Genomic DNA, 21,712 nt, shown 5'->3' on the forward strand with positions numbered 1-21,712 from the left:
TGCAGCTTTGCCATTAAATACAGAGAGATGATTTTCCATCTAATTTTTAAAAGCAGTTTTGTGGAAGAAAATGAGTAATCAACATGGAGAATGTCTTTCTTCTGCAAATGCTTTTAGTCTAACATAAATGACAGCTATTTAAAGGCAATCACTTGTGTTTTATATCTCACACAGAAACCAGCAGACACAGTACTCTGCCTTTGAGACAAAACACTGATACATGTGACAGAACATTTCAAGCAGTAATAATCAGAAGCCACAGATTCAGCAGCATCCAGAAAACAAGTGAAATATCCTTCATTAAAATCTGTAGCTTTTTTTTGCTATTGCTGTTCAGTCTTCAACTGATATTATGTTGTATTAAATTACGAATAACCAAGTATCTATAGCAGACAGGTACAGGAGATGCAAATCACATTTGTTCTGCAGTATGTACATTGATAACTTACACATCTGTTAAAAATAAAGTGGTTTTCAAAATATCACCCAGGGGGCATGTGTTCTGTTCAGTGACCTTTGGAAACTCTAGTCGAATGAATAACTAGTGATGCGCAAATAAGTTGAGAGACAGTAGATAAAAAGTGCCTATAACCTTATATGTTATCTGTTATGAGGATGGCTATGGTAAAAAGATATATTGCTCTTTCATAATTTGCCTGAGAGAGCAAATCAATGAGAACATAAACTTGTATCCCTTTAAGTTGAATGGTTATGGAATTCATTATCCTGGACAATTAAAAATATAACATGCAGAAAAAGTGCAATGAATTATATAATCTAAGTATCTAATTTAATGGTAATTTGCTACCTTACAGGCATTTGTTCATATGGCATCAGTCACATCTTGGTAAATTTGGCCTTGCATTCAAACATATTATATAGAAGGAAGCCTAACTGTGTTTGATTCAAGATGACAAAACTTCACATTACCAGGATGTTGGCAGAATATGGAAGGAATTCAGCAATGACAATCTTTATAAGCATTATGACACATGACAATTTCTTTCTCATACAATATGCAGCCAATCTGGTCTTGATCTTGTGGCAAAGAAAGTCCACGGTCTAAAGAAAACAGTTATGTAACCAAAAGACAAGGAAAAACCACCACCACATCCAGGAAGCTATTATGCAGCACAAATTTTAAATATGTCTTTTTTTTTTTTTTTTTTTTTTTTTTTCTGGTGCTACTTTTAAACCACACTACCAACAAAGCCTTCACTGCCAGCCCTGATTATAGTTCACATAATTCATACTTGTGGAAGCATATCCTTTACACATAGATATGGTCTATAGCTTTTATATAGTCTCCTGAACATTAAAAACACTTTTGCAATTTTTGTTTTATAGTATATAACTCCACGTCTTCTATTATGTGCACACGCAAGGAAATCAAGGAGGTTAACAGAGAAAAGATGCCACAGTTCCAGTGCACAAGTTAAAAGGGAGTTACCAAGTCACATGGGCTCTTCCCAATAATCAAACACCTAGTCAAGCACTGACATAGTTATGGGAGAAAAAAGCATTCTGGATTCTGATCTGCAAGTAGCTATACCTGAAGCTTCTTAAAAACATGGAAGGGTTATCCAGTTGTATCATTGACATTTTCATAGTTTGTAATAAAGAGTGAACATCTTTATTCAAAATAGAAATAATTTCATTCTTAACCAGTTTTAATTTCATAAGTAATAGCATTATTTTTATTACAGATTATATTTTTTCCTTTAAGAGAAGAGTAAATTATACTTACCCTCTCCAGAGTAATTTCTTCAAATTCATATTCAATTTCTGTTCCATTGACCTAAAGAAAATAAAATCAAAAAATTCCTTAAATGCACATGGAAGGTAATTTGGTAGGGATATTGTACAGATATTCCAGTATGAGGAGTTTACTGAAGAACATTTTTCAACATATAGGTGAGGCTATCTAAATTATAGCCTACTTAGCTCCCCTTTAAATGGCATGTCATCAAGACTATAAACTTAAAAACAGTAGAAGTTCAGCACGTGAAACACTGAAAGAGCGGATAACTAAGCCACTTACATAATATGACTGGTATTTTATGTAGTGTTTTTGTGGACTTTATGCAAATGTTTAAATAGTTTCCAAGGTAATAGTTTCATGTCAAAAATAGAAGACCTGTTTCTAAAAATTATTCTCACAAATGGAAGAAAGATTAATTATTCATTGCCTTACGAGCTCCAATTTACTGTGCAGTACAACAACAGACAGGAAATTCATAGTACTTATGTAAAAATCACTCACTGATACATATACCGAAATACATCTTGTTTACTATATTAACCTAGGGCAAGAACATGACAGAGGACCTTTGCAATAGACAGCTGAATGGCAAAAAGGCACAGAATGTTAATGTAATTCTTACGCTGATTTTCAGTGTCAAAATAAATTAAGCTACAAAACGTAGAGCACCAAAATGGATTACACTGGACAAGAAATCTATCAGCTGAAGACATGACACTGATTTAAGCAGTATTCTGAAAACTTGTTCCAGTCTGACATGGATTTTTTCTGTCCCTCTAGGCAACTCACTTAATATCCCTTTTCTTAGTTTCCTCATTTCTTAAATGGGTAGTGTACAGCATCTGAGAAAGCTACAAAAGCTGATTATATTCTAAGTAAACTGCAGAGTAATGAAAATACTTCTATTACAATCTGAGAAGAATTTCTAAGTGTCCCTTAACTACAGCTAGTCAGCATTTTTTTTATTTGGCCAGAAAATATTGATTCATCAATAATAATAGGTATTGCCCATGAATCATGACATTTTAGGTTTTGTGATGATAGGATATTTGGAAAACAGTTTTGCTTTAGTGTTTTACTTAATTTATATTTAATGAAAAAAAAAAAATCATAAGAGCAAGACTGAATTGAAGCATTAAGATTGACCTAATCTAGGAGGAACAAATCTGTTATTTCTCAGAACAAGAACATTTATTACTCCTCCCCACTCCCAGCTGCTAATTTTCTATATTAGCTTTCTAACTGCAATCACAAAACACTGTACACAAATCATTCTTTATCTAGTCAAGCACCTTTCAAATGTAATTAGGTGCTTCTCTTGTGAATATTATAACTAAGTATATGCATCTACCAAACAAAAGCTTCCTATAAAAGCCACCAACTATTTAATTTGTCTGCAGTTCAAGATCTGATAAACCATGAAATCAGTAAGAGAAATACAATCCCCAGAATCCATGTTCAAAAGGAAAGAGGGAGAGGGAGTAAAGTCCAAACAAATAATCCATGCTTATCCATGAATCAAAAACACAGCATCAATGAATAAAATATTTAATACATACATAATATTTGTATTTTTTACTTTATTACAATTTGGTAATCACATTACACTACACTAAACAGATACGCATAAAAATTTTACTATATTTTCCTGTTCTATGTTACCACTTTAATGCTTTTTGAATAGACTTTTATTAATACAGGCAACTTACTAGGTATGAACAGCTTTATAGCTATTCAATTTTTCATCTTTTCTTGTCTAATGGTAATGAAATCAAAGCTATCTATATGTCTCTGTTTTCATGAACTTCTCTTTTATCTGAGGTTGGTGGATAGCTCTGATCTATGTCTTCAATTCCTCAGTCTTGCTCTATAAAGCTGTCTTTGCTTCACTGCTTATAATCACTTTTCCTTTGCATTAAAAACTCGTTAGTGCAGCAAAATGAGAAAAAGAGGGACATGAGAAGTGAGCAACCTCTGTATAAACATGAAAGGAGAAAACAAGCTGAATACTCAATTTGTATTTGCACATAAACAATATCTTGATTATGGTCATCTGAGGGGTTCCTTTTATCATCTACAGCCACGATTACAAAAAGGTCTTCAGTTCAAATTGCCATTAATCGCAGAAGAGATCCATTATCGGGTTCCATAGCAGCAGGGATGATAAGAATTTAAAAGTTGACCTTGATCCAACTCCTTTTGTTATTTAAGCATCTATATCTACATATACAGATCACTGCCCTGTTTTTCTTGCTGGTTGCTCAGAAGACCAATGCAGTTATTTCGTAAAGGATCTAATAAGATACTGCACCTACCTGAGGTAGGTGGAATGATGACGCATACAGTACCATTCATTGCTAGCACCATTTTTTTTCATATTTAGACTCTCTGACTGCACCTACACTGCTAAATTAGAGTCAATTTTCAGCCAAGTCTCAGTGCTTAAGGCTGTTTCTGTCTGGAGCCTGCTGGAAACAAATAGCCAAAGAGTGAGCCAACAGTTAAACAGGAGGAGAATCATGGCTCCAGTGCTGGAACTGGCTTGTCGGTCCCTTCATTTAGCAGCATACGGACATACCCTCTGTTTTTGCCCATTTTAACTTGACAGTCTCTGGCGTGACAAAGCACCTGAACAAGTGGTCTGAATCTCCAACTTAAATTTCTTGCGAGCAATGGGAACCTGTTCCTGCGTCTCTCTTTACATGAGTTTTCTGAATTCTGCTTTTATATTAGACTGCGGCAAGAACACACAGCAATATTTCCTATGGCCTGTATGATTTTACATAACTGAAAAATGTTTTCATATGGTTTTCTCTTCTCCTCCACAGTCAAAGTAATCATCAGCATTTCCAAGTCAGTTTGGAAATATTCTTTCCCATCTTTCAGGAGTGCAAGGTTGACACAACAGATAACTTTAATCTCAACTAAATTTTGATATTTATGATGCTGAAATGTGAGGTAGTCATCTAGATCTCTTTATACCCAGTGAGAAGAAACAGGCATTTTTAGGTCTTAATTTCTTTCATCCTACACTAGAAATCTCAGGTAGGCTAGATGAATTGTGCCCCTGAGGTTTCCTTTCACTACGTACAAATAGAGTTTAAAAACGATGTGTAAAGTTTGGTGAGCACTTCCCTTAAATGTGTTTTCTCTGCATTACTCCTAACTATAGACTGGTAAGAAAGTTCTGCTAAGGGATGCCATATGTCTTTCATAATTTTACACCAGTGAAAGGCCAGATCTCTGGTTTAGCAGCTTTTCCAATTGCTTTTTTGGGCTTGTCTGCACCTGTAATTGGCAGCACATGCACAGCACGATATCCAGCACCTGCTCCCACAAGTCCAACCGGTTAGGATGTCCACAAGGAACAAGTCATTCTCTACCCTTCTCCAAAAGCTCAAAGCCAAGATACATTGCTGTTGGCTTCCCTCTCTGATTCAGGATACTGATGTCCCCTCTTTGGAGAAAGAGTTGACAGTAACAGGCCCAGAGGACTCTGGCAGAAGTGTGTAAAATGCACAAGATGAGGTCCATGGGAAGACACAATCAACCACATTCCTTCCTCAAGGCACAGAGTCTGGAATTAAAATGCCTCATCCAGGAACGTGCTTTATTTCCAGCAGAACAAAAAAAGATACTGTTGACCAGGGCAAAGATACATAAGTGCTACATAAGGAACAGGTCCTCAGGAAACCTTTAGATAACTTTGGGGGCCGTTGTTGCCTTGTTCAGAAACAGCATCACCCACATACACGTCTGATGCAAGAAGGATTCTCAGTCTCCTGACCTTTCATATGTTTGTGATCCAGAGTGTGATGAACTTACAGCACCTGTAGAGTAAGGTATGATAATATAATGAAGTCCCAATGTTGAAAGAAACTACTTGCAAAGGTGAGGTAACAGTTGCCTTTCATTTACTGCTGCACCTATTACACTGGAGGACTCCCAAACTTCTGACAAGAAAAGGCCTTTAAGAAAGAGGTGAATGTATGGTAACTATCTAGAGTCCAGCATTCAAGAGAGATTTCCTGGTGAAGCTCTGATCACTATTAGAGTTCACTTATCTTTCTAAGAATGTCATCTTCAGATGACATGTTCTTTCAGGAGAATGAGAAATAAGGAACAGGTAAAAAGAGTTTTTTTATATACTATAGAAAAACCTGAAATAAAGACCAGCACAAAGAACTCCAAAATAAGGACATGACAAACTAAAATTTCTTTGTTCCCTTATGTGAAGAACTTCACTTTGACTCTCCAGGAAGATTCTCTCAATTAGTGCAGTTTTAGGATGACAAAAGCAGCTGAAGTAGCCCCTTAATTAAAATCAGTTTTACAGATTGTGATAGATTCTCAAAAATCCTTTAGAAAAACACTCTGTTGGGTTTTTCATTTTCACATACTCTGTCACTTTGTTAAGACATTTATAGATACGCTTTTTTCTCATAATAATAATTTGATACTCTTTTTATACTTCTGCAATTATTTGATTTGATAGACCTGTTTGCACTCAAACAAGTAAGCACTGTCCAATTCTTCCTTGTTATACTTCCACACATCTACAGCTTCATCCACCCACTCAATAAGATAAAGATGTCATCATACGAGTTTTAATGGTAAGAACCATATCACAATAGTGGCAACAACAGCATTAAAACACTTACAGTTATTATAACTGTAATATTTCAAAACCGCTGCACCTATTCTTTCTAATAAAATTCATGTCATTAGAGCTGTTTGTTATGCTTAGTCTTATTTTCAAGAAGATATTGTTTTGCCTAAAAATTACATCTGTAGACTTTTATTACAAAGAAAACTGATTTTCATTATATTTAATTGGATATTGTTTTTCAGCTGTCTTCAATAAAGAAGACTGCTTCTTCTACTTCTATTATCATAGGCATAGGAAGATAACTACCTTGCCACTGATTTTCACTCAACGTGCAAATTTAATTCTTTTGGCTGTAAGGTTTCACCAGTTGCCTAACCACCCAAACCTCACCAGACTAGAATGTCAGATTCCTGTTGTACAAGTAACCGTAGGATATATTTGTCCTTTAAAAATTTTTAATTTGGTGCATAATTAAGACTATCCATTTTACATTTCAGAACCATCAAGGCCATTTGCGTAATTCAATGAGTATAAGATTTAAATAGCCCTTCGTGATTTCTGTTTTATCAGCAAGACCAAAGAGTGACTCTTACTTAGCACTTTGCCATCTCCAGATTTAGGTTACTTCTTCATTATTTGTAAAAGAAAACTTGCTGTTGTACTTTTGATACTGTTTTCCAAGAGCATTAAAAACTTCCTTTTCTACTGCATATAAACATACCCAAAACAGTCACCTCTTCCCTCTGATTTAAAATATGATGCTGCCAGAAGGTTTTTCATGCTACTCTACCGAAGTAAGTGAGTGTATTTCCTGGGCTTTTTATAGAAGATACCCCACATCTATTTTTATTCACAGTGCATAACTATGCCCACTTCCTTCTTTTCACCCATAGATTCTTGAGGAAACAAGTACAATATGTTAAGTCTTTGAATGAAAATTTATCATAACCTAAAACTTTCTTGTCATAATATGATTGTTCTGGTATGAAAAATGAAGAGTGAAAGACCATATGGCTTTGAAAGGAATTTATACTTTATCAGGAATAGGTCTTATATGTGCAACTGATTTATGGATCCTTCCACAGATGCCTACAGAGTACTTGACCACCAGTCACTGTACATCGTTTAGGGAAGATATCGCCCTCAACACAAAATTAGCAGAGCTCCAAGAAACTAATTCCAGCTCTTGGTCAACATTTGTAAAGATCTGCAGCAGAGTCATGATCAACTTGCACGCTGCTCAAAGAGTGCTTTTTCTGCTTATTCGTTTCTTCTTAGATGTCTCCTATATCCTTTTCCAGGTCTTAATTTTTACTCAGCCACCTTCTTCACATCCTTTTCTCTATTCCTCCCTCACTGTTATCCTGGGTTCACTTGTTTTCATCTTCTTGGAGAAAATAACTATTATCACTCTTCTCTGGTTAATTCCCAAATTCCCGATTTTATCTTACCCTACCTCATTTCTCAAATCTTGTTCAGAATAAAATCATGTTTTCTGTATCTATTGTGAATCACTGTTCCCTAACTCTAATCACAACTTCTCATGTCTCCAGCTCAGCCTCCACCGCTTTCTCCAATTTTCATCCTTTTCATGTTTTTTACTTGTTTCTTCCTTCTTACTACCTCCAAATCTGTTCTTTTCTCTCACACACAGATGCATGCACATACATACCAAATTAAGCATACTTTTTCTAGTCCCACTTCATCCAGAGGATTATTCATTATTAGCTTTCCACCTTCCAATTTTTCCACCTAAACTTTTAACTTAATCCTCTCCCATAACTCCTGTTACATCACTCATACACTCCATGTACCTCGATTGCTTTCACTAGTATGCTTCACCTCCTTATCCATAGTTTCAAAATCGTGTCCAAATAAGGGATTCTCTTCTGATTTCCCCTACTTGCTGCTCTCACTCCTCACAACCCTTTCCCCTATTCAGCAACAATTTAGATTTCTTTTAGCTGTTTTGTCTCCATAGATCTGACACTTTCCACAGCCCCCAAAACCATATATTTTGATACCCTCCTCCTAGGTATTATTTTATGTGGTTTACATGTTATGTGGTAACACTCTGTTCTTTACAATGTGAGCCATCAAATTTTCCTTTGTCTTCTCATTGTTTTGTCTCAATTCTGATGTTGGCCATATACACCACAGAATAAAAGTGTTTGTAAGTGTAAGCACTCGATATATCTAATGCAGACCCATCACAAAACTCCCATGGAGCAGATCATGATTTCAAATGGGGTTCACAGTAATTGGAAATGAAATTATATACATGAGTGAATTCTGTTTAGGCTAGCACTTCCAAATTGTACAAAATTAGTATCAACAGAAGAAGAATAATGCAAATTTCAGCTTTTGTATTTACAACCTTCTCCCTCACACTAAGGGAAATTCATATGCCATCATATTAGCTATCTAACAGGTAGAAATCTAAGTTAAGCAGTTGTCATGTCAAGGCTTTTATTTTTACAGTCACTGCAGAGTGGAATCAAGAGGGGTGATTCATGCCATGTCCCTTAGTCTTTTCTTTGGATGGAATTGCCATTGGAGGAACTTGTCTCCACCCACTGATTATATAGAGACACTTCAGACTTATAGGATTTGCATCCTAAAAAGATAATTTTGTAAAATTCCTTATATTTCTGTATCTTAAATTTATAATACACATCAGTGCAGGAATTTGAAATGCATTCCAGAGAACTGGATACAGTAATTTCTTTCCAGAAAATTACATTCTTTTTTTGTGAAATTCAGGTCATTTACTACACAGCTTCAGAAGCTCACAGTCACTCTGCCTTTCATTTTCTTCTGTGCTCTGCCATTGCTGACACCATAACATACGAGATATCATAAACTATCAGTTTGTCAGGTTCCTATATCTCTGGTCCATTTTAGTTTTAGAAGAAAATCCATCAAACTTTTCAACAGTCTGAACAGTTCATACGTTTCTAGAAATGATTTTCCTGTGTAATATTTCATTCTGTGCACAAGACACATAAAAATGGAAAATTACTGTTGCTTGATTGACCTTATTTCATCAACAAAGATTATGAAGTACTTGTAACTTGGGACTTAAAAGGTTATTTTAATAATGTTTAATACTGTAATTTGCATAATTTTATTTAAAAGGTTGGTAACTGTAGTTAGAGTGTTCAAAAGGCAGACATTAATACATAAACGGTGGGTTAAGTTTGATTCATTTAAACACTTAAGATAAAATTTTCTCTCAGTTTTAGGGAGAAATCAATAGCACACTAACTGGCAAAATTTTAGGCAAGAAAAGAACAGCAATAATTCACTGCATTCTTTGATATCCATGACATATTTATAGAGCAATCATATAATGAAATATATGTAATATACATAACGGGCATGCCCCTTTTCCTCAATAAATAAATATACAACCAACATAATTTAATCTCTTGCAGTTTGTTAAATGACAACATACTCTGACTCATATAGAATCATAGAATTGTTTAGGTTGGAAAAGACCTTTAAGATTAAGTCCAACCATTAACCTCACACTGCCAAGCCCACCACTAAACCGTGTCCCCAAGCACCACATCTACAGGTCTTTTAAATACCTCCAGGGATGGTGATTCAACCACTTCCCTGTGTACCCTGTTCCAATGCTTGTCAACCTTTTCAGTGAAGAAATTTTTCTTAATATCCAATCTTAATACCCCGGTGCACTTGAGGCCATTTCCTCTTGTCCTACTGATTGTTACTTGGGGGAAGAGAGGACCCACCTTGCTACAACCTCCTTTCAGGTAGATGTAGAGAGTGATAAGGTCTCACCTGAGCTTCCTTTTCTTGAGACTGAAGAACCCCAGTTCCCTCAGCTGCCTCTCATAAGACTTGTACTCTTGATCCTTCACCATCTTCCTTGCCCTTCTTTGGACATGCTTCAGCACCAAAATGTCCTTCTTGTAGTGAGGGGCCCAAAACTGAACAGAGCATTCAAGGTGCAGCCTCACCAGTGCCAAGTACAGGGGGACAATCTATGATGAGGTTACAACATTGGTAGATAATGAAAGAGCAACTGACATCATTTACCTGGACTTGTGTAAAGCTTTTGACACTTCTCCACACAACATCCTTGTCTCTAAAATGGAGAGACATGGATTTGATGGATGGACAACTCAGTGGATAAGGAAATGGCTGGATGGTTGCACTCAAAGAGTTGCAGCCAATGGCTCAATGTCCAGATGTAGAGCAGTGACGAGTGGTGTTCCTCAGGGGTTGGTATTGGAACCAGCACCGTTTAACATCTGTCTGTGACATGGTCAGTGGGATGAGCGCACCCTCAGTGAGTTTGCTGATGACAGCAAGCTGTATGGAGCCATTGACATGCTGAAGGGCAGGGATGTGCCATCCAAAGGGACCTGGACAGGCCTGAGAGGTTGGCCCATGCAAACCTCATGAAGGTCAACAAGGCCAAGTGCAAGGTGCTGCACAGGGTCTGAGGCAATGCATATGGGTCGAGGCAAACCCAAGCACAAATACAGGCTGGACAATGAATGGGTTGAGAGCAGCCCTACAGAGAAAGATTTGTGAGTGTTAGTGGATGGAAAACTGACTATGAGCCAACAATGTGCACTCACAGCCAAGAAAGCCAACTGCATCCTGGGCTGCATCAGAAGTGTGGCCAACAGGTCAAGGGAGGTGATTGTTGCACTCTACTCCGCTCTTGTGAGACCCCACCTGTAGTACTGTGTTCAGCTCTGAAGTCCCTAAAATAAGGACATAGACCTGCTTGAGCAGGTCCAGAGGAGGGCCAGGCCACAAAGATGATTGAGGAGCTGAAGCACCTCCCTTATGAGGACAGGATGAGGCAGTTGGGGTTGTCCAGCCTAGAGAAGAGATCCTTAAGATCCCTTCCAATCTAAACCATTCTATGATTCTATAAATCACTTCCCTAGTCCTGCTGGCTACACTATAGCTCATACAAGCCAGGATGCTGTTGGCCTTCTTGTCCACCTGGGCACACTGCTGGCTCATATTCAGCCAGCTGTTGACTAACCCCAGGTCCTTTTCCACCAGGCAGCTTTCCAGCCACTCTTCCCCAAGCCTGCAGTGTTGCGTGGGCTTCTTGTGACCCAAGTACAGGACCCAGTACTGAGCCCTTTGGCCTTGGCCCATCGATCCAGCTTGTCCAGACTCCTCTTCAGAGCCTTACTACCCTCAGGCAGATCAACACTCCCATCCAACTTGGTGTCAAGTGTCTGCAAACTTACTGAGGATGCACTCAATCCTCTTGTCCAGATGACTGATAAAGATCTTAAACTGAACTGGCCCCAACACTGAGCCCTGGGGAACACCACTTGTGACCGGCCGCCAGCTGGATTTAACTCCATTCACCACAACTCTTTGGGCCTCATCATCCAGCCAGTTTTTTACCCAGCAACATGTAATGCCTATCCAAGCCATAAGCAGCCAGTTTCTCCAGGAGAATGCTGTGGGAAATGGTGTCAAAAGCTTTACTAAAGTCTAGGTAGACACATCCACAGCCTTTCTCTCATCCACTCAGTGGGTCACCTTGTCATAGAAGGAGATCAGGTTTGTCAGGCAGGATCTGCCTTTCATGAACCCATGCTGACTGGGCCTGATCACCTGGCTGTCCTGTATGTGCTGCATGATGGCACTGAAGATGATCTGCTCCATAAACCCCAGCATCAGAGTGACAGGCCTGCAGTTCCCCAGATCCTCCTTCCAGCCCTTCCTGTAGATGGGTGTCACATTTGCTAACCTCCAGTCAACTGGGACCTCCCCGGTTCTCCAGGACTGCCGATAAATGATGGAAGTAGCTCAGTGAGCACTTCTGCCAGTACCTTTGGGTGGATCCCATCCAGCCCCATAGACGTGTGTGTGTCTGAGTGGTGTAGCAGGTCACTAACCATTTTCTCTTGGGTTAGGGGGGCTTCATTCTGCTCCTCGTCCCTGTTTGCCAGCTCAGGGGGCTGTGTTTGCGGAGAACAACTGGACTTACTATTAGAGACTGAGGCAAAAAAGGCGTTAAGTACCTCAGCCTTTTCCTCTTTTTTTTTGTCACTATGTTTCTCCCTGTATCCAGTAAAGTTTCCTTTTGTTTCTAATGCATTTAGAGAAACATTTTTAATTATCTTTTATGGCAGTAGCCAGGTTAAGTTCTAATTGGGCTTTGGCCCCCTAATTTTTTCCCTGCATAGCCTCATGACATCCCTGCAGTCCTCCTGAGTTGCCTGCCCCTTATTCCAAAGTTGATAATCTTTCCTTTTTTTTTCCCCAAGTTCCAGCCAAAGCTCCCTGTTCAGCCAGGCTGGTCTTCTTCCCAGCCAGCTCGTCATTTGGCACATGGGGATGGCCTGCTCCTGCACCTTTAGGATTTCCTTGTTGAAGAATGTCCAGCCTTCCTGGACTCCTTTGCCCTTCAGGACTGCCTCCCACGGGACCCTGTCAACCAGGCTCCTAAACAAGCTAAAATCTTCCCTCCAGAAGTCCAAGGTGGCAGTTCTGCTGACCTTACTTCTCCACAAATTGAAAACTCATCATTTCGTAATCTCTATGCCCAAGATGGCCTCCAGCCATCACATCACCCACAAGTCCTTCTCTGTTCACAAATAACAGGCCCAGTGGGGAGTTTTCCCCAGTTGGCTCCCTCACCAGCTGTGTCAGGAAGTTATCTTCCACACACTCCAGGAACCTCCTGGACCGTTTCCTCTCCGTTGTATTGTATTTCCAGCTGACATCTGATAGGTTGAAGTCCCCATGAGGACAAGAGCTAGTGGTTGTGATCTCCCAGATGTCTATAGGATATTTTGTCTGCCTCTTCAGTATTTTTGTGCCTAAATTGTCTCTCAGCACCTTTGTTTACCTTTGAGAGTTAATACTCCTTTTCCTGCTCTCTCACCCCATTGTCCATGAACAAACCACAATGAATGAATACTCCTGGGTTCTTTTCTTCTCGTGTGTTAACTCAAGCACAAGCACTGAAGTCTAAACTATATTCTCAGTAACACTGGTGCAATCCCATTGGTGTCTCTGGGCTTGTAGTAGTGTAACTGATGTTACGTTTATTCATGTGTGGATGTACTTATATCTGCAGGAGGGAGCAGACCTGAAAAGGTAAATAAAATACTTGCACAAATAATAAAAATGAGTAATAAGGAATATTCACATAAATAAAGCATATGTAAATTTATAAACAAACATTAATGTATTCCGCAGAACAACCTTTTTACATGTGAATCACTTTCTTTACAAGCATTTTTATAGCAGCAGAAAGGTTTGCTATTTCTTTTAAAATCTTGGAAGTCTCTTTATTGTATGTATGGGCAGGGAGCCACAGTCCTCTGCACTCTACAACTAAAAGCACAGCAGAACAGCTCCCTCATGGCCAATTAATTTTGCTGCAGAAAAAAACCCCAACAATCTGAATGGTTGAGACAAAATCAAAGTTGTTTTCTGCTCCTCCTCACAAGCTCAGGGAAAGAAAATTGATGTAACTGTTCTTCACAGGGATTAACAGTGCACACCCTGAGAAGCAGATAATACAGCATGACTGATCATCACCAGTCACAATCTAAGCCTAGCCAAAATTCAGCAAATTGTTCCAAATGCTTCTCTGTTTTCTTGGTAGGAAAAACCTCAATTTGCCTCAATTTGAGAAAAAATTCACTTTTTCATAAAAACATCTTCAACTTAGATCTAAGGAGAGATGGAAAAATCATTTTCATCCACCTTCAGTTTCATTTCCGATACAAAGATGAAATCTTGAAAGGTGAATCTGAATGTTACTTTTGAAATAATTTCTATCCATTGCCTCAGTATTCTTAAAAAAAAAGCTTATGCGTTTAAGGTTATCTACTAATGACTGCATATAACAGCAGAGATGCTTTTCTGAAGCACTGAGGAAAAAGCCAAAAGAAAGCTTGAGAAAAATGCTGACACATAAGGCTCTTTAAAACAAGCACAAAAAGCTTGCACTGCACAACAAGCTCCCTCAAATTAAGAAAGCAATGCTGGAAAAAAAAAAATGTCAGAAAAAATATTCTAAAAATATTTTTAATACACTAAAATGCACATTGCAACACAGAAATACTTTGAAAATGTTTAAAGTTATGCAAAACCACTTTAAAATGTCAAGTATTGCATCATCCCTTTTCAGAAGTAGAGCATAATTTACCAATTATATGAAGTATCTTCAGTATGTTTTCCACAGGCTTCCTGACATAATGAAACCTGTGACTTACACCTCTAAAGTATAAACTATTTGGCAGCAGAGATTTAGAAAATATTCTGGTTCTTATCTCACTAACACGCAATAAAGTTAGTGGTCAGTGATCATCATAGGTAGATTTTGTGTACAATATATGTCCTGGACATCAAATTCTCTAATATCCACGAGGCCACTAAGCAGGCATTCCTGGGCTTTACTATGCTGTACATGGTCTATCACTTCTGCTCCACAGATGTGTTATTTTTCAGGATTAATTCTTTTTCCTGCCCTACCACATATTTCAAATCTGTTACATTAGTGTATGTGATAAAAGCTCACCTGCACCCCCAGAAAGGAACATAAAGAGTTGGTGGGAGGTGAGCGAGCCCAAATAACACCCTGCCTGGCTGCTCCCAGGCTCATCACAGGAGCCATCATCCCACCAAAGATGCTCACACACATGAGTACAGAGGCATAAGGGCAGGTGGAGAAACCCCTATAACCCCGTCAGAGACCCGTCCCCTCCCATGAAAGCCTCAGACCCATGGACTAAGGGTGACACCCAGTACCATGGGCCAACTGGAGAACACCTTAGTCTGGGGAGGGTATTGCTGCCTGTGGGGGTGGGACACACTGTGGGATGCAGGGGACTAGCATCTCAGCATTGTAACAAGATTTATGAGATTTTAAGAGGAGGAACCAAAGGTGTGGAAAAAGTGGTTTGGAGAGGGAGAAGCATGGGAAAACAAAGGGTTAAGGGGATAAAAAAGGGGCCAGTCACATGTAAACAGGGCTGGTCAGAGTGCTTCCCTGTCTGTGCCCTGCACCTGCTGAGCATCATTTGTTGTGTCTTCTATTAAACTCCATTTCTACCTATTTCCTTGGATGAGGGATGCTCGAGTCTCTGTGTGTATGTATGTGGGTCCCTGGTACCAGCAGCTGGGGTGTGTGAGGGTGCGTATGGTGGTGGGTAATTGCAAGCAAACATCACGCTGGGCTAGCTGGTGAGTAGGTGAAGCTGTGAGAAGCCAGGGATGTGTGTCTAATTGTGTGTGTGTGTACTGACAGCCTTCACACTGTACATACGTATATATACATACATATGGGGAGGGGGACACGATGAGGGCGCCAGTGGAGCTTTTGTCTTTTTGTCTGTGTGAGTGCTGACTGCATCTGTGTTGTTCTGTTCAGCCATGTGTACACTTCTATACATGTTCTGTTCATGTATGTGCTTACTGGGAATACAGTCTCAGCCTTGCTACTGGTTGGACATTGCGGCATGGAGTTGCAGCAGCCTTGCCTCCATCAGGCTACCAAATTCAACAGCCCCCTAACATGCAAATATACTATTTTTTTGCTATCATAGACCACAGCACAATGCAAGGCTGAGAAAAAAATTGTTTAACTTTGCAGGCTTGTATTAATTTCTATGTCTCCCCTATTTTCACCAAAGCAGAAAGATGAAAAATGTGACAGGGAAAGTTATTCTCATAATCTTTTTGAGTCATTCTACACTAAGACTGGCAGGGAAAGGAAAGAGACCTGGAAATAAGAAAATATGTTCAAAGTGTATATGATGGCAAACATATACAATATTAAAGCTTTAACTTTAGTAAAGCAGGGGAAAAGCCTAAAAACTATAAATTTACTAGGTTTCAGGTACAGCCAAAAAAAAAAAAAAAAGTGGAATTCAAGAAGTGGGTAGAAAGTCAAGTATCATTTATTTTTCTCCAATAGGTCTGCATATAGAGATAAGGTTCATTGAGACATGTCATTGAAATGGGGTGCCCAGTCCTGACTAAAGACCAATCTGTCTTATTGATGAGATCAGTCTCCTTAAGTCATGACAATGGCTCCTGGAGATTGGTCCCTATTTTGAAAGAAAGATGAACATCTTTCAAAAATGTCAAGATATTTGAAAAGATGTTTCATAAACTAGAATATATTTGTGTCCTTCTACATGAAAATCAAATGCCTGGAGAATGAAAGAGGAGCACTCCTCTGACTTATTTTACAAATTTCAAAGTAACACACAATGCCTCTAAAAAGAAATGAAACAGTATTGAAAGCACCAGCTGCAAATTATATTTATCCTCCTCTGGGGGAATAAGAAGAGGTCATATGGACGGTTGGACACTTTTACAATTTATAGATTAAGAAATAGCACTGTTAAGATGACAGCAATCTGCTTCTGCTAAAGAGAAAGATGATGGTGAAATCAGAGTGATTAATCAACCTTGTACACTGCGCATTATTTCAAAAATTATTATAGCTCAATAGTTTCAAGACAAATTCAGTGTACTGTGCTCACCTTTCCATCACCTTTGCAAAGTCTAAGTCCTGAATTTGGACATTATACAAGATTAATTTTGTTATGACCACACTACAGCCCAATTAAGCTGTGTAAAGAATGAAACAATCATACTTGCCAAAATCCAATAAAGTGAAGTTTTCTGCCTAGCTAACAAAAAACGTCACATATTCAGCACAAATAATTTATGACTAAAAAGAATCCAAAGTTTTAAACTATTGCTCTCTTTACGCATAACAATTTACAGGCACAAATCACTTGACAGCTAATTGAATATATTAATGTAAGATACCAAAAAAAGGCACTTCATTTGTCATTTCTTTGTATTAATAATCTCCACAAAGTAGAAATTTATCTCGTGTAGGCATCTTTACCTCCTATTCCCCTCAAACTAAGTCAATCTTCTATAGAAAATTATGAGAGCTGGGATTATTAAGATCACGAAAACAGATATTATATGTAGTATATTTGGGTTTGCTACTATATGCAGAAAGCAAGGTCATCTAAACACTGATTAAAAATATAATTTACCATTGAGGCTGATTCACCAGATCACCGCATTAAAAGTAGCATGGGTTTTTATTATGTAAAATGTGGATTAGAAATGAGTCACATTCCAAAACAGTCCACACTCACAACTTGCAACAGTAGGGATTTTACTTCATAACATATCCTGAAACTGTGCTGAAGGTGTGTTAGTTTTACAGCATGGATCATAATCCCTGGCTGACAATGGGGGAAAACGAGAGGGAATTAAAATGGTTAATTTTGTTATTTTTATTAAAGTGAAATTGTGTTCATATTCAGTAAATTCAGATTTATTATATAGGTGTAGAAAAGGAGTAAGAACACACATTTTTAAAAAGTTAACATGCATAACGTGAAAAACTCCCCTATAAAAACTGCAGTAGGTAACATTAAGAGCAATACATAAAAGGGAAGGAAATTTTTTCTATCCAATGTTATTACTAATGTTGCATTATATACTGCCAGGATGACAGCAACCTTGCCTTGGCTGAACTTTAAGAGGTAGTTTGCAAAGCAAAACACCAATCAATTCTAGGCATAAAAAATAAATATCCTTAAAATTACAAAGAAGGGTTCTCGTAAAATAAATTTCTGATATATCTCATTTTAAAGGACTGAAGCATCATAGAAACCAAGCCCTTCAATTTCCAATAAGACATGAAACCAATATTTTTCTCTTCCACTTTTCATTAAAACTAGTTTTCTCTTCAGTACTGAGTTACTTTCTCTAGATCTTAGGTTATCCAGGGTCAAAGGAATACATCTGTCTCTGACAACAGCACTCTACATTTTGCCTAACTAATGAAGTCTTACGGAATGGAAAAGTTCTTTCTTCCTTTTGTATAATTAAAACTATTAAGATAATGACATCTGTGATAACTCTTCCACTTCTGAAAACATCTTTCTGTTAAATTCTACACCTTTCTAATAGTGAAATCTACCTGCAAGTGCCACTGTTTCAAAGCACCAAGAAATTAAGTCTATAGATAAGCAATTATTCACTTATACTCTTTATGTTATGTTTCCCAACTCAGTTCAGAACTGTGACTTCATGACAAAGTAATTCAGAATAAAGCTATTGCCGTGGAGAAACTGAAGAGCTTTATCAACTTCTTAAATATATATCCCAATTAAGCCTCTTATGCAAAAAGAATAAAACCTCAAGTGAACAAAAACATTTATGGAAGACAATGGGTTTGATGGCTTAAGACCATGAATTGCATTATAGAAGCAAATTTTCAAGAGGTTCTGTTAACCACTGGATTCTTGCAAACCCACAGACCCTACTGATTTTAGCTTACTGCTGCAAAATCCGATAATATTAACTGTGGATATGTAGTATAATATATCAAAAATGACACAAAAGCAAAAGCTACTTCAAGGCCAGGGAGAGCAAGATAAAAACAAATTCCAACTACATTTAATTTAGGTCAGTTCAGGCCATCCAATTCTAGGCTGACTCAAATCGCCAAGTGCTTCAAACAACTTTTAAGAGACATACTCTACGTTCTGCAGCATATACCAACCTCATGGAGAAATTATCCTTGATGAACTAAAAATGAAGTATAATTGGGTACAGAGGAAGGGGTACATACACACACACCCCAAAAGTACATATTATTTTTCTGAGTGATAAAAATAACTGATAGAGCAGTGCCTTGCTGGCTTCCCCGCAGCGGACGCTACAAGGATAAGAAGAGCGGCCCAACAAGAACAGGCTTGGCAACAGCAAGGTAAACAACGGTACCAAACGACTGACTGCCTGACAGTGGATAGAGGGTATCCAGAAGCCTGTTGTCAAGTTTAGTTCCTTGTCAGAAAGTCTGCTTCATAAGCTCCAGTGCATGAACTAAAGACCGGTAAATGCAGGGAATTTGCTTCTCAAGCAGACCAATGACCTGGACTAAAATGCTGAAGTACATGCACTCTGAGTAGTCAAAATCCAAAAAGTACAAGGTATTACACATTTTCTCATGAAGCAAAGGGACACAGAGAAGTGTATATTGTGCTCTTTTTACAGTTCAGTAAGCTCCTCTCTCCCAGTCTGCTAATGACAATGTTTCAGTCAAATGTCTATAGAAAGAACTTGATTGAATCTAAAGGCCAGGGTTATTCACAGGCAATTGAAAATGGGAAGTATTATAATATTGCAGAATAGAAACGTGAAGGAGTAATTATATACTTGACCAAGGGATGCTTTTACTTGTTAAGATTGACAGGGTGTTTATATTTCTACCTACATCCAGACACAATGAAAGTTTTCTTCTGATATTTTTTTTATGTAATATGATATTTAGCAGTCAAATATGCCAAGTAATGCTCAATCTTGAGGAAGAGAAAAGAAACCTTCCAAATCTTGAAGTTATTTTACTTTAAAGAGTTGTTTTTTCCCCCAGTTAAAATTTCTGGTTTTGATGAGGCTTAAATATTCTGAATTGCACCCAGAATTTAAGAGAAACCCAGTAAAAATAATCACATTTTTACTTCAAAATCATTTTGGCCCCATTGGTAAAGATGTTTCTTTCTAAAACAGTATATTTTAAAAGAAAAGCTTTGAAATATATTTATTTTCAGGTAGAAAAACAATGGATACGAAATGGAGGCAAAATAAATCAGATTCATAAGATCCATTCTCTACTTTTGCTTTTGGTTTTGGACAGCAACAACATACTTTTCTGCTATCCAAAATACTAAAATCCATTTAAGTCATCAGATGGCAGGATGAAGATTTTTCTGTTTCTGCCTGTTAAGAGGAGTTATATTAGTTTAAGTTAGTCTTGTGTTATATAGCATCTTTTCCACTAATGACCTAAAAATATTTTATAAACATGATTTAAATCAATCTTGCCAATACTGCTATTACAAAAGAAAAATCTCTTATCCCACTGAAACAATGACATGCAGAACAGACCAGTGTTTGCCAGGGCAAAAATTGCTGTGATACAATTCAAGGGCCAAAACAGAGAAGCCAAGCCAATGCAGCTTGTAAAAGCTAGCACAGAGCTCTACCATATTTAGCTTTTCCATTGTAATCCACATTAACTGACAGACTGAAATATGAGTGTAAACAACAAATAAACAAAAGTAGTGTTTAACAATCTGGAAAACATAAGAGTCAATCGAGATAATAAGATGTGCAAGCTTGACTTTGAAGACTATGATCAAACTAATTAAGAATGAAGCAACAATTTATTCTGAAGCCAGTGGGAAAATAGATATATTTATATACTTCTATGTCAATATTTTTATATATTTTAATACACATTTATAAAAAAATCCCAACTTCAAGAGTTCCCTAATTTTGTGAAAGTTCAGATCCTACCCTTTTAGGCAAGAATTTCAGGTTACTCCTCTGTTACCACTGTCTTCAAAAATTTGCTCATCAGTCATCCTTATAGATGATGTTTAATATTAATTATATAATGTCACATGACTTGTGCTTTATTGTAGAAATATATAAGGCCACCTTCCTTTTCAATAGACTTATTTAGGTCTAGGCTGTGCCTACATTCTTGTTATCCAATAAAAGCCTTTAGAGGATTGACTGTTTCTCAGAAATCTGCAGATTTTCCCTATTCTTTTTACAGTCAGAACAGGAAAAATTTATTTTTCTTGGCAGCCTTTGCATACCTGCTTCTAACGTGCTAAATCCAGGTACACTGACTGACTGGGATGACAGAGGAGAAAGCTGAAAATTGTCCTAACATCCCCACTGTGGCATCATCATGGCCCCCACACTTGCCTGTGCAGAAGCTGTCACAGCAACTGCCATGCTCCAGAAAGGGTCTGAGCTCCCATGTCCCTAAGCAGGGATGCACCAAAACAGCTGCACAGCCATCTGCATGGCCATGCTCAGGCATGTGTAAAACAACCCAAAGATTTGATTACAGCTCATGAAAACATAACCTAAATACTTTGAAAATCTCTTCTTTAGGAAACAACTTGAGTGTGCCTGCGCAGAACTCAGCATATGTGGTACAATTAGGAAAGCAAACCAGTAATAAAAGAACAATAACAATAAATCTTAATAATAGTAATAATAATAACAACAAAACCAAAAATAACAATTTGGAAGAACAACATGAGAATGAAGAAATATGAGGTATTCATTGGGACAAAAGGAGAATAAAGTACATATTCCTCAGATCTTATCACTCTGACAAGACAGGGGGAGGCAGGGAAAAAATACAGTACCTGAGTGAACTTTTATTAAAGTTTAGTTAAGATCAAAGGAAAATGAAATTCCATCATAAAATGAAGAGGAAGGTTCTCATCAGTTTCTGAAAGTGATGCATC

The 21,712-nt window shown here is 37.8% G+C and overlaps 1 protein-coding gene across 24 annotated transcripts in view; it reads right to left on the reverse strand.

Moving 5' to 3' along the window:
- DLG2 (discs large MAGUK scaffold protein 2) overlaps nucleotides 1-21,712 on the reverse strand; it is a 1,037,827-nt gene that overhangs the window by 397,695 nt on the left and 618,420 nt on the right. For all 24 annotated transcript variants that reach the window (XM_074917829.1, XM_074917850.1, XM_074917842.1 and 21 more), the window contains one exon: nucleotides 1,748-1,798. In XM_074917829.1, the coding sequence (XP_074773930.1) occupies nucleotides 1,748-1,798 (51 nt within the window). The remainder of the gene's footprint in view (nucleotides 1-1,747; nucleotides 1,799-21,712) is intronic.

This window comes from Athene noctua, chromosome 1 (genome assembly GCF_965140245.1).
Source record: "Athene noctua chromosome 1, bAthNoc1.hap1.1, whole genome shotgun sequence".
Lineage (NCBI taxonomy): Eukaryota > Metazoa > Chordata > Aves > Strigiformes > Strigidae > Athene > Athene noctua.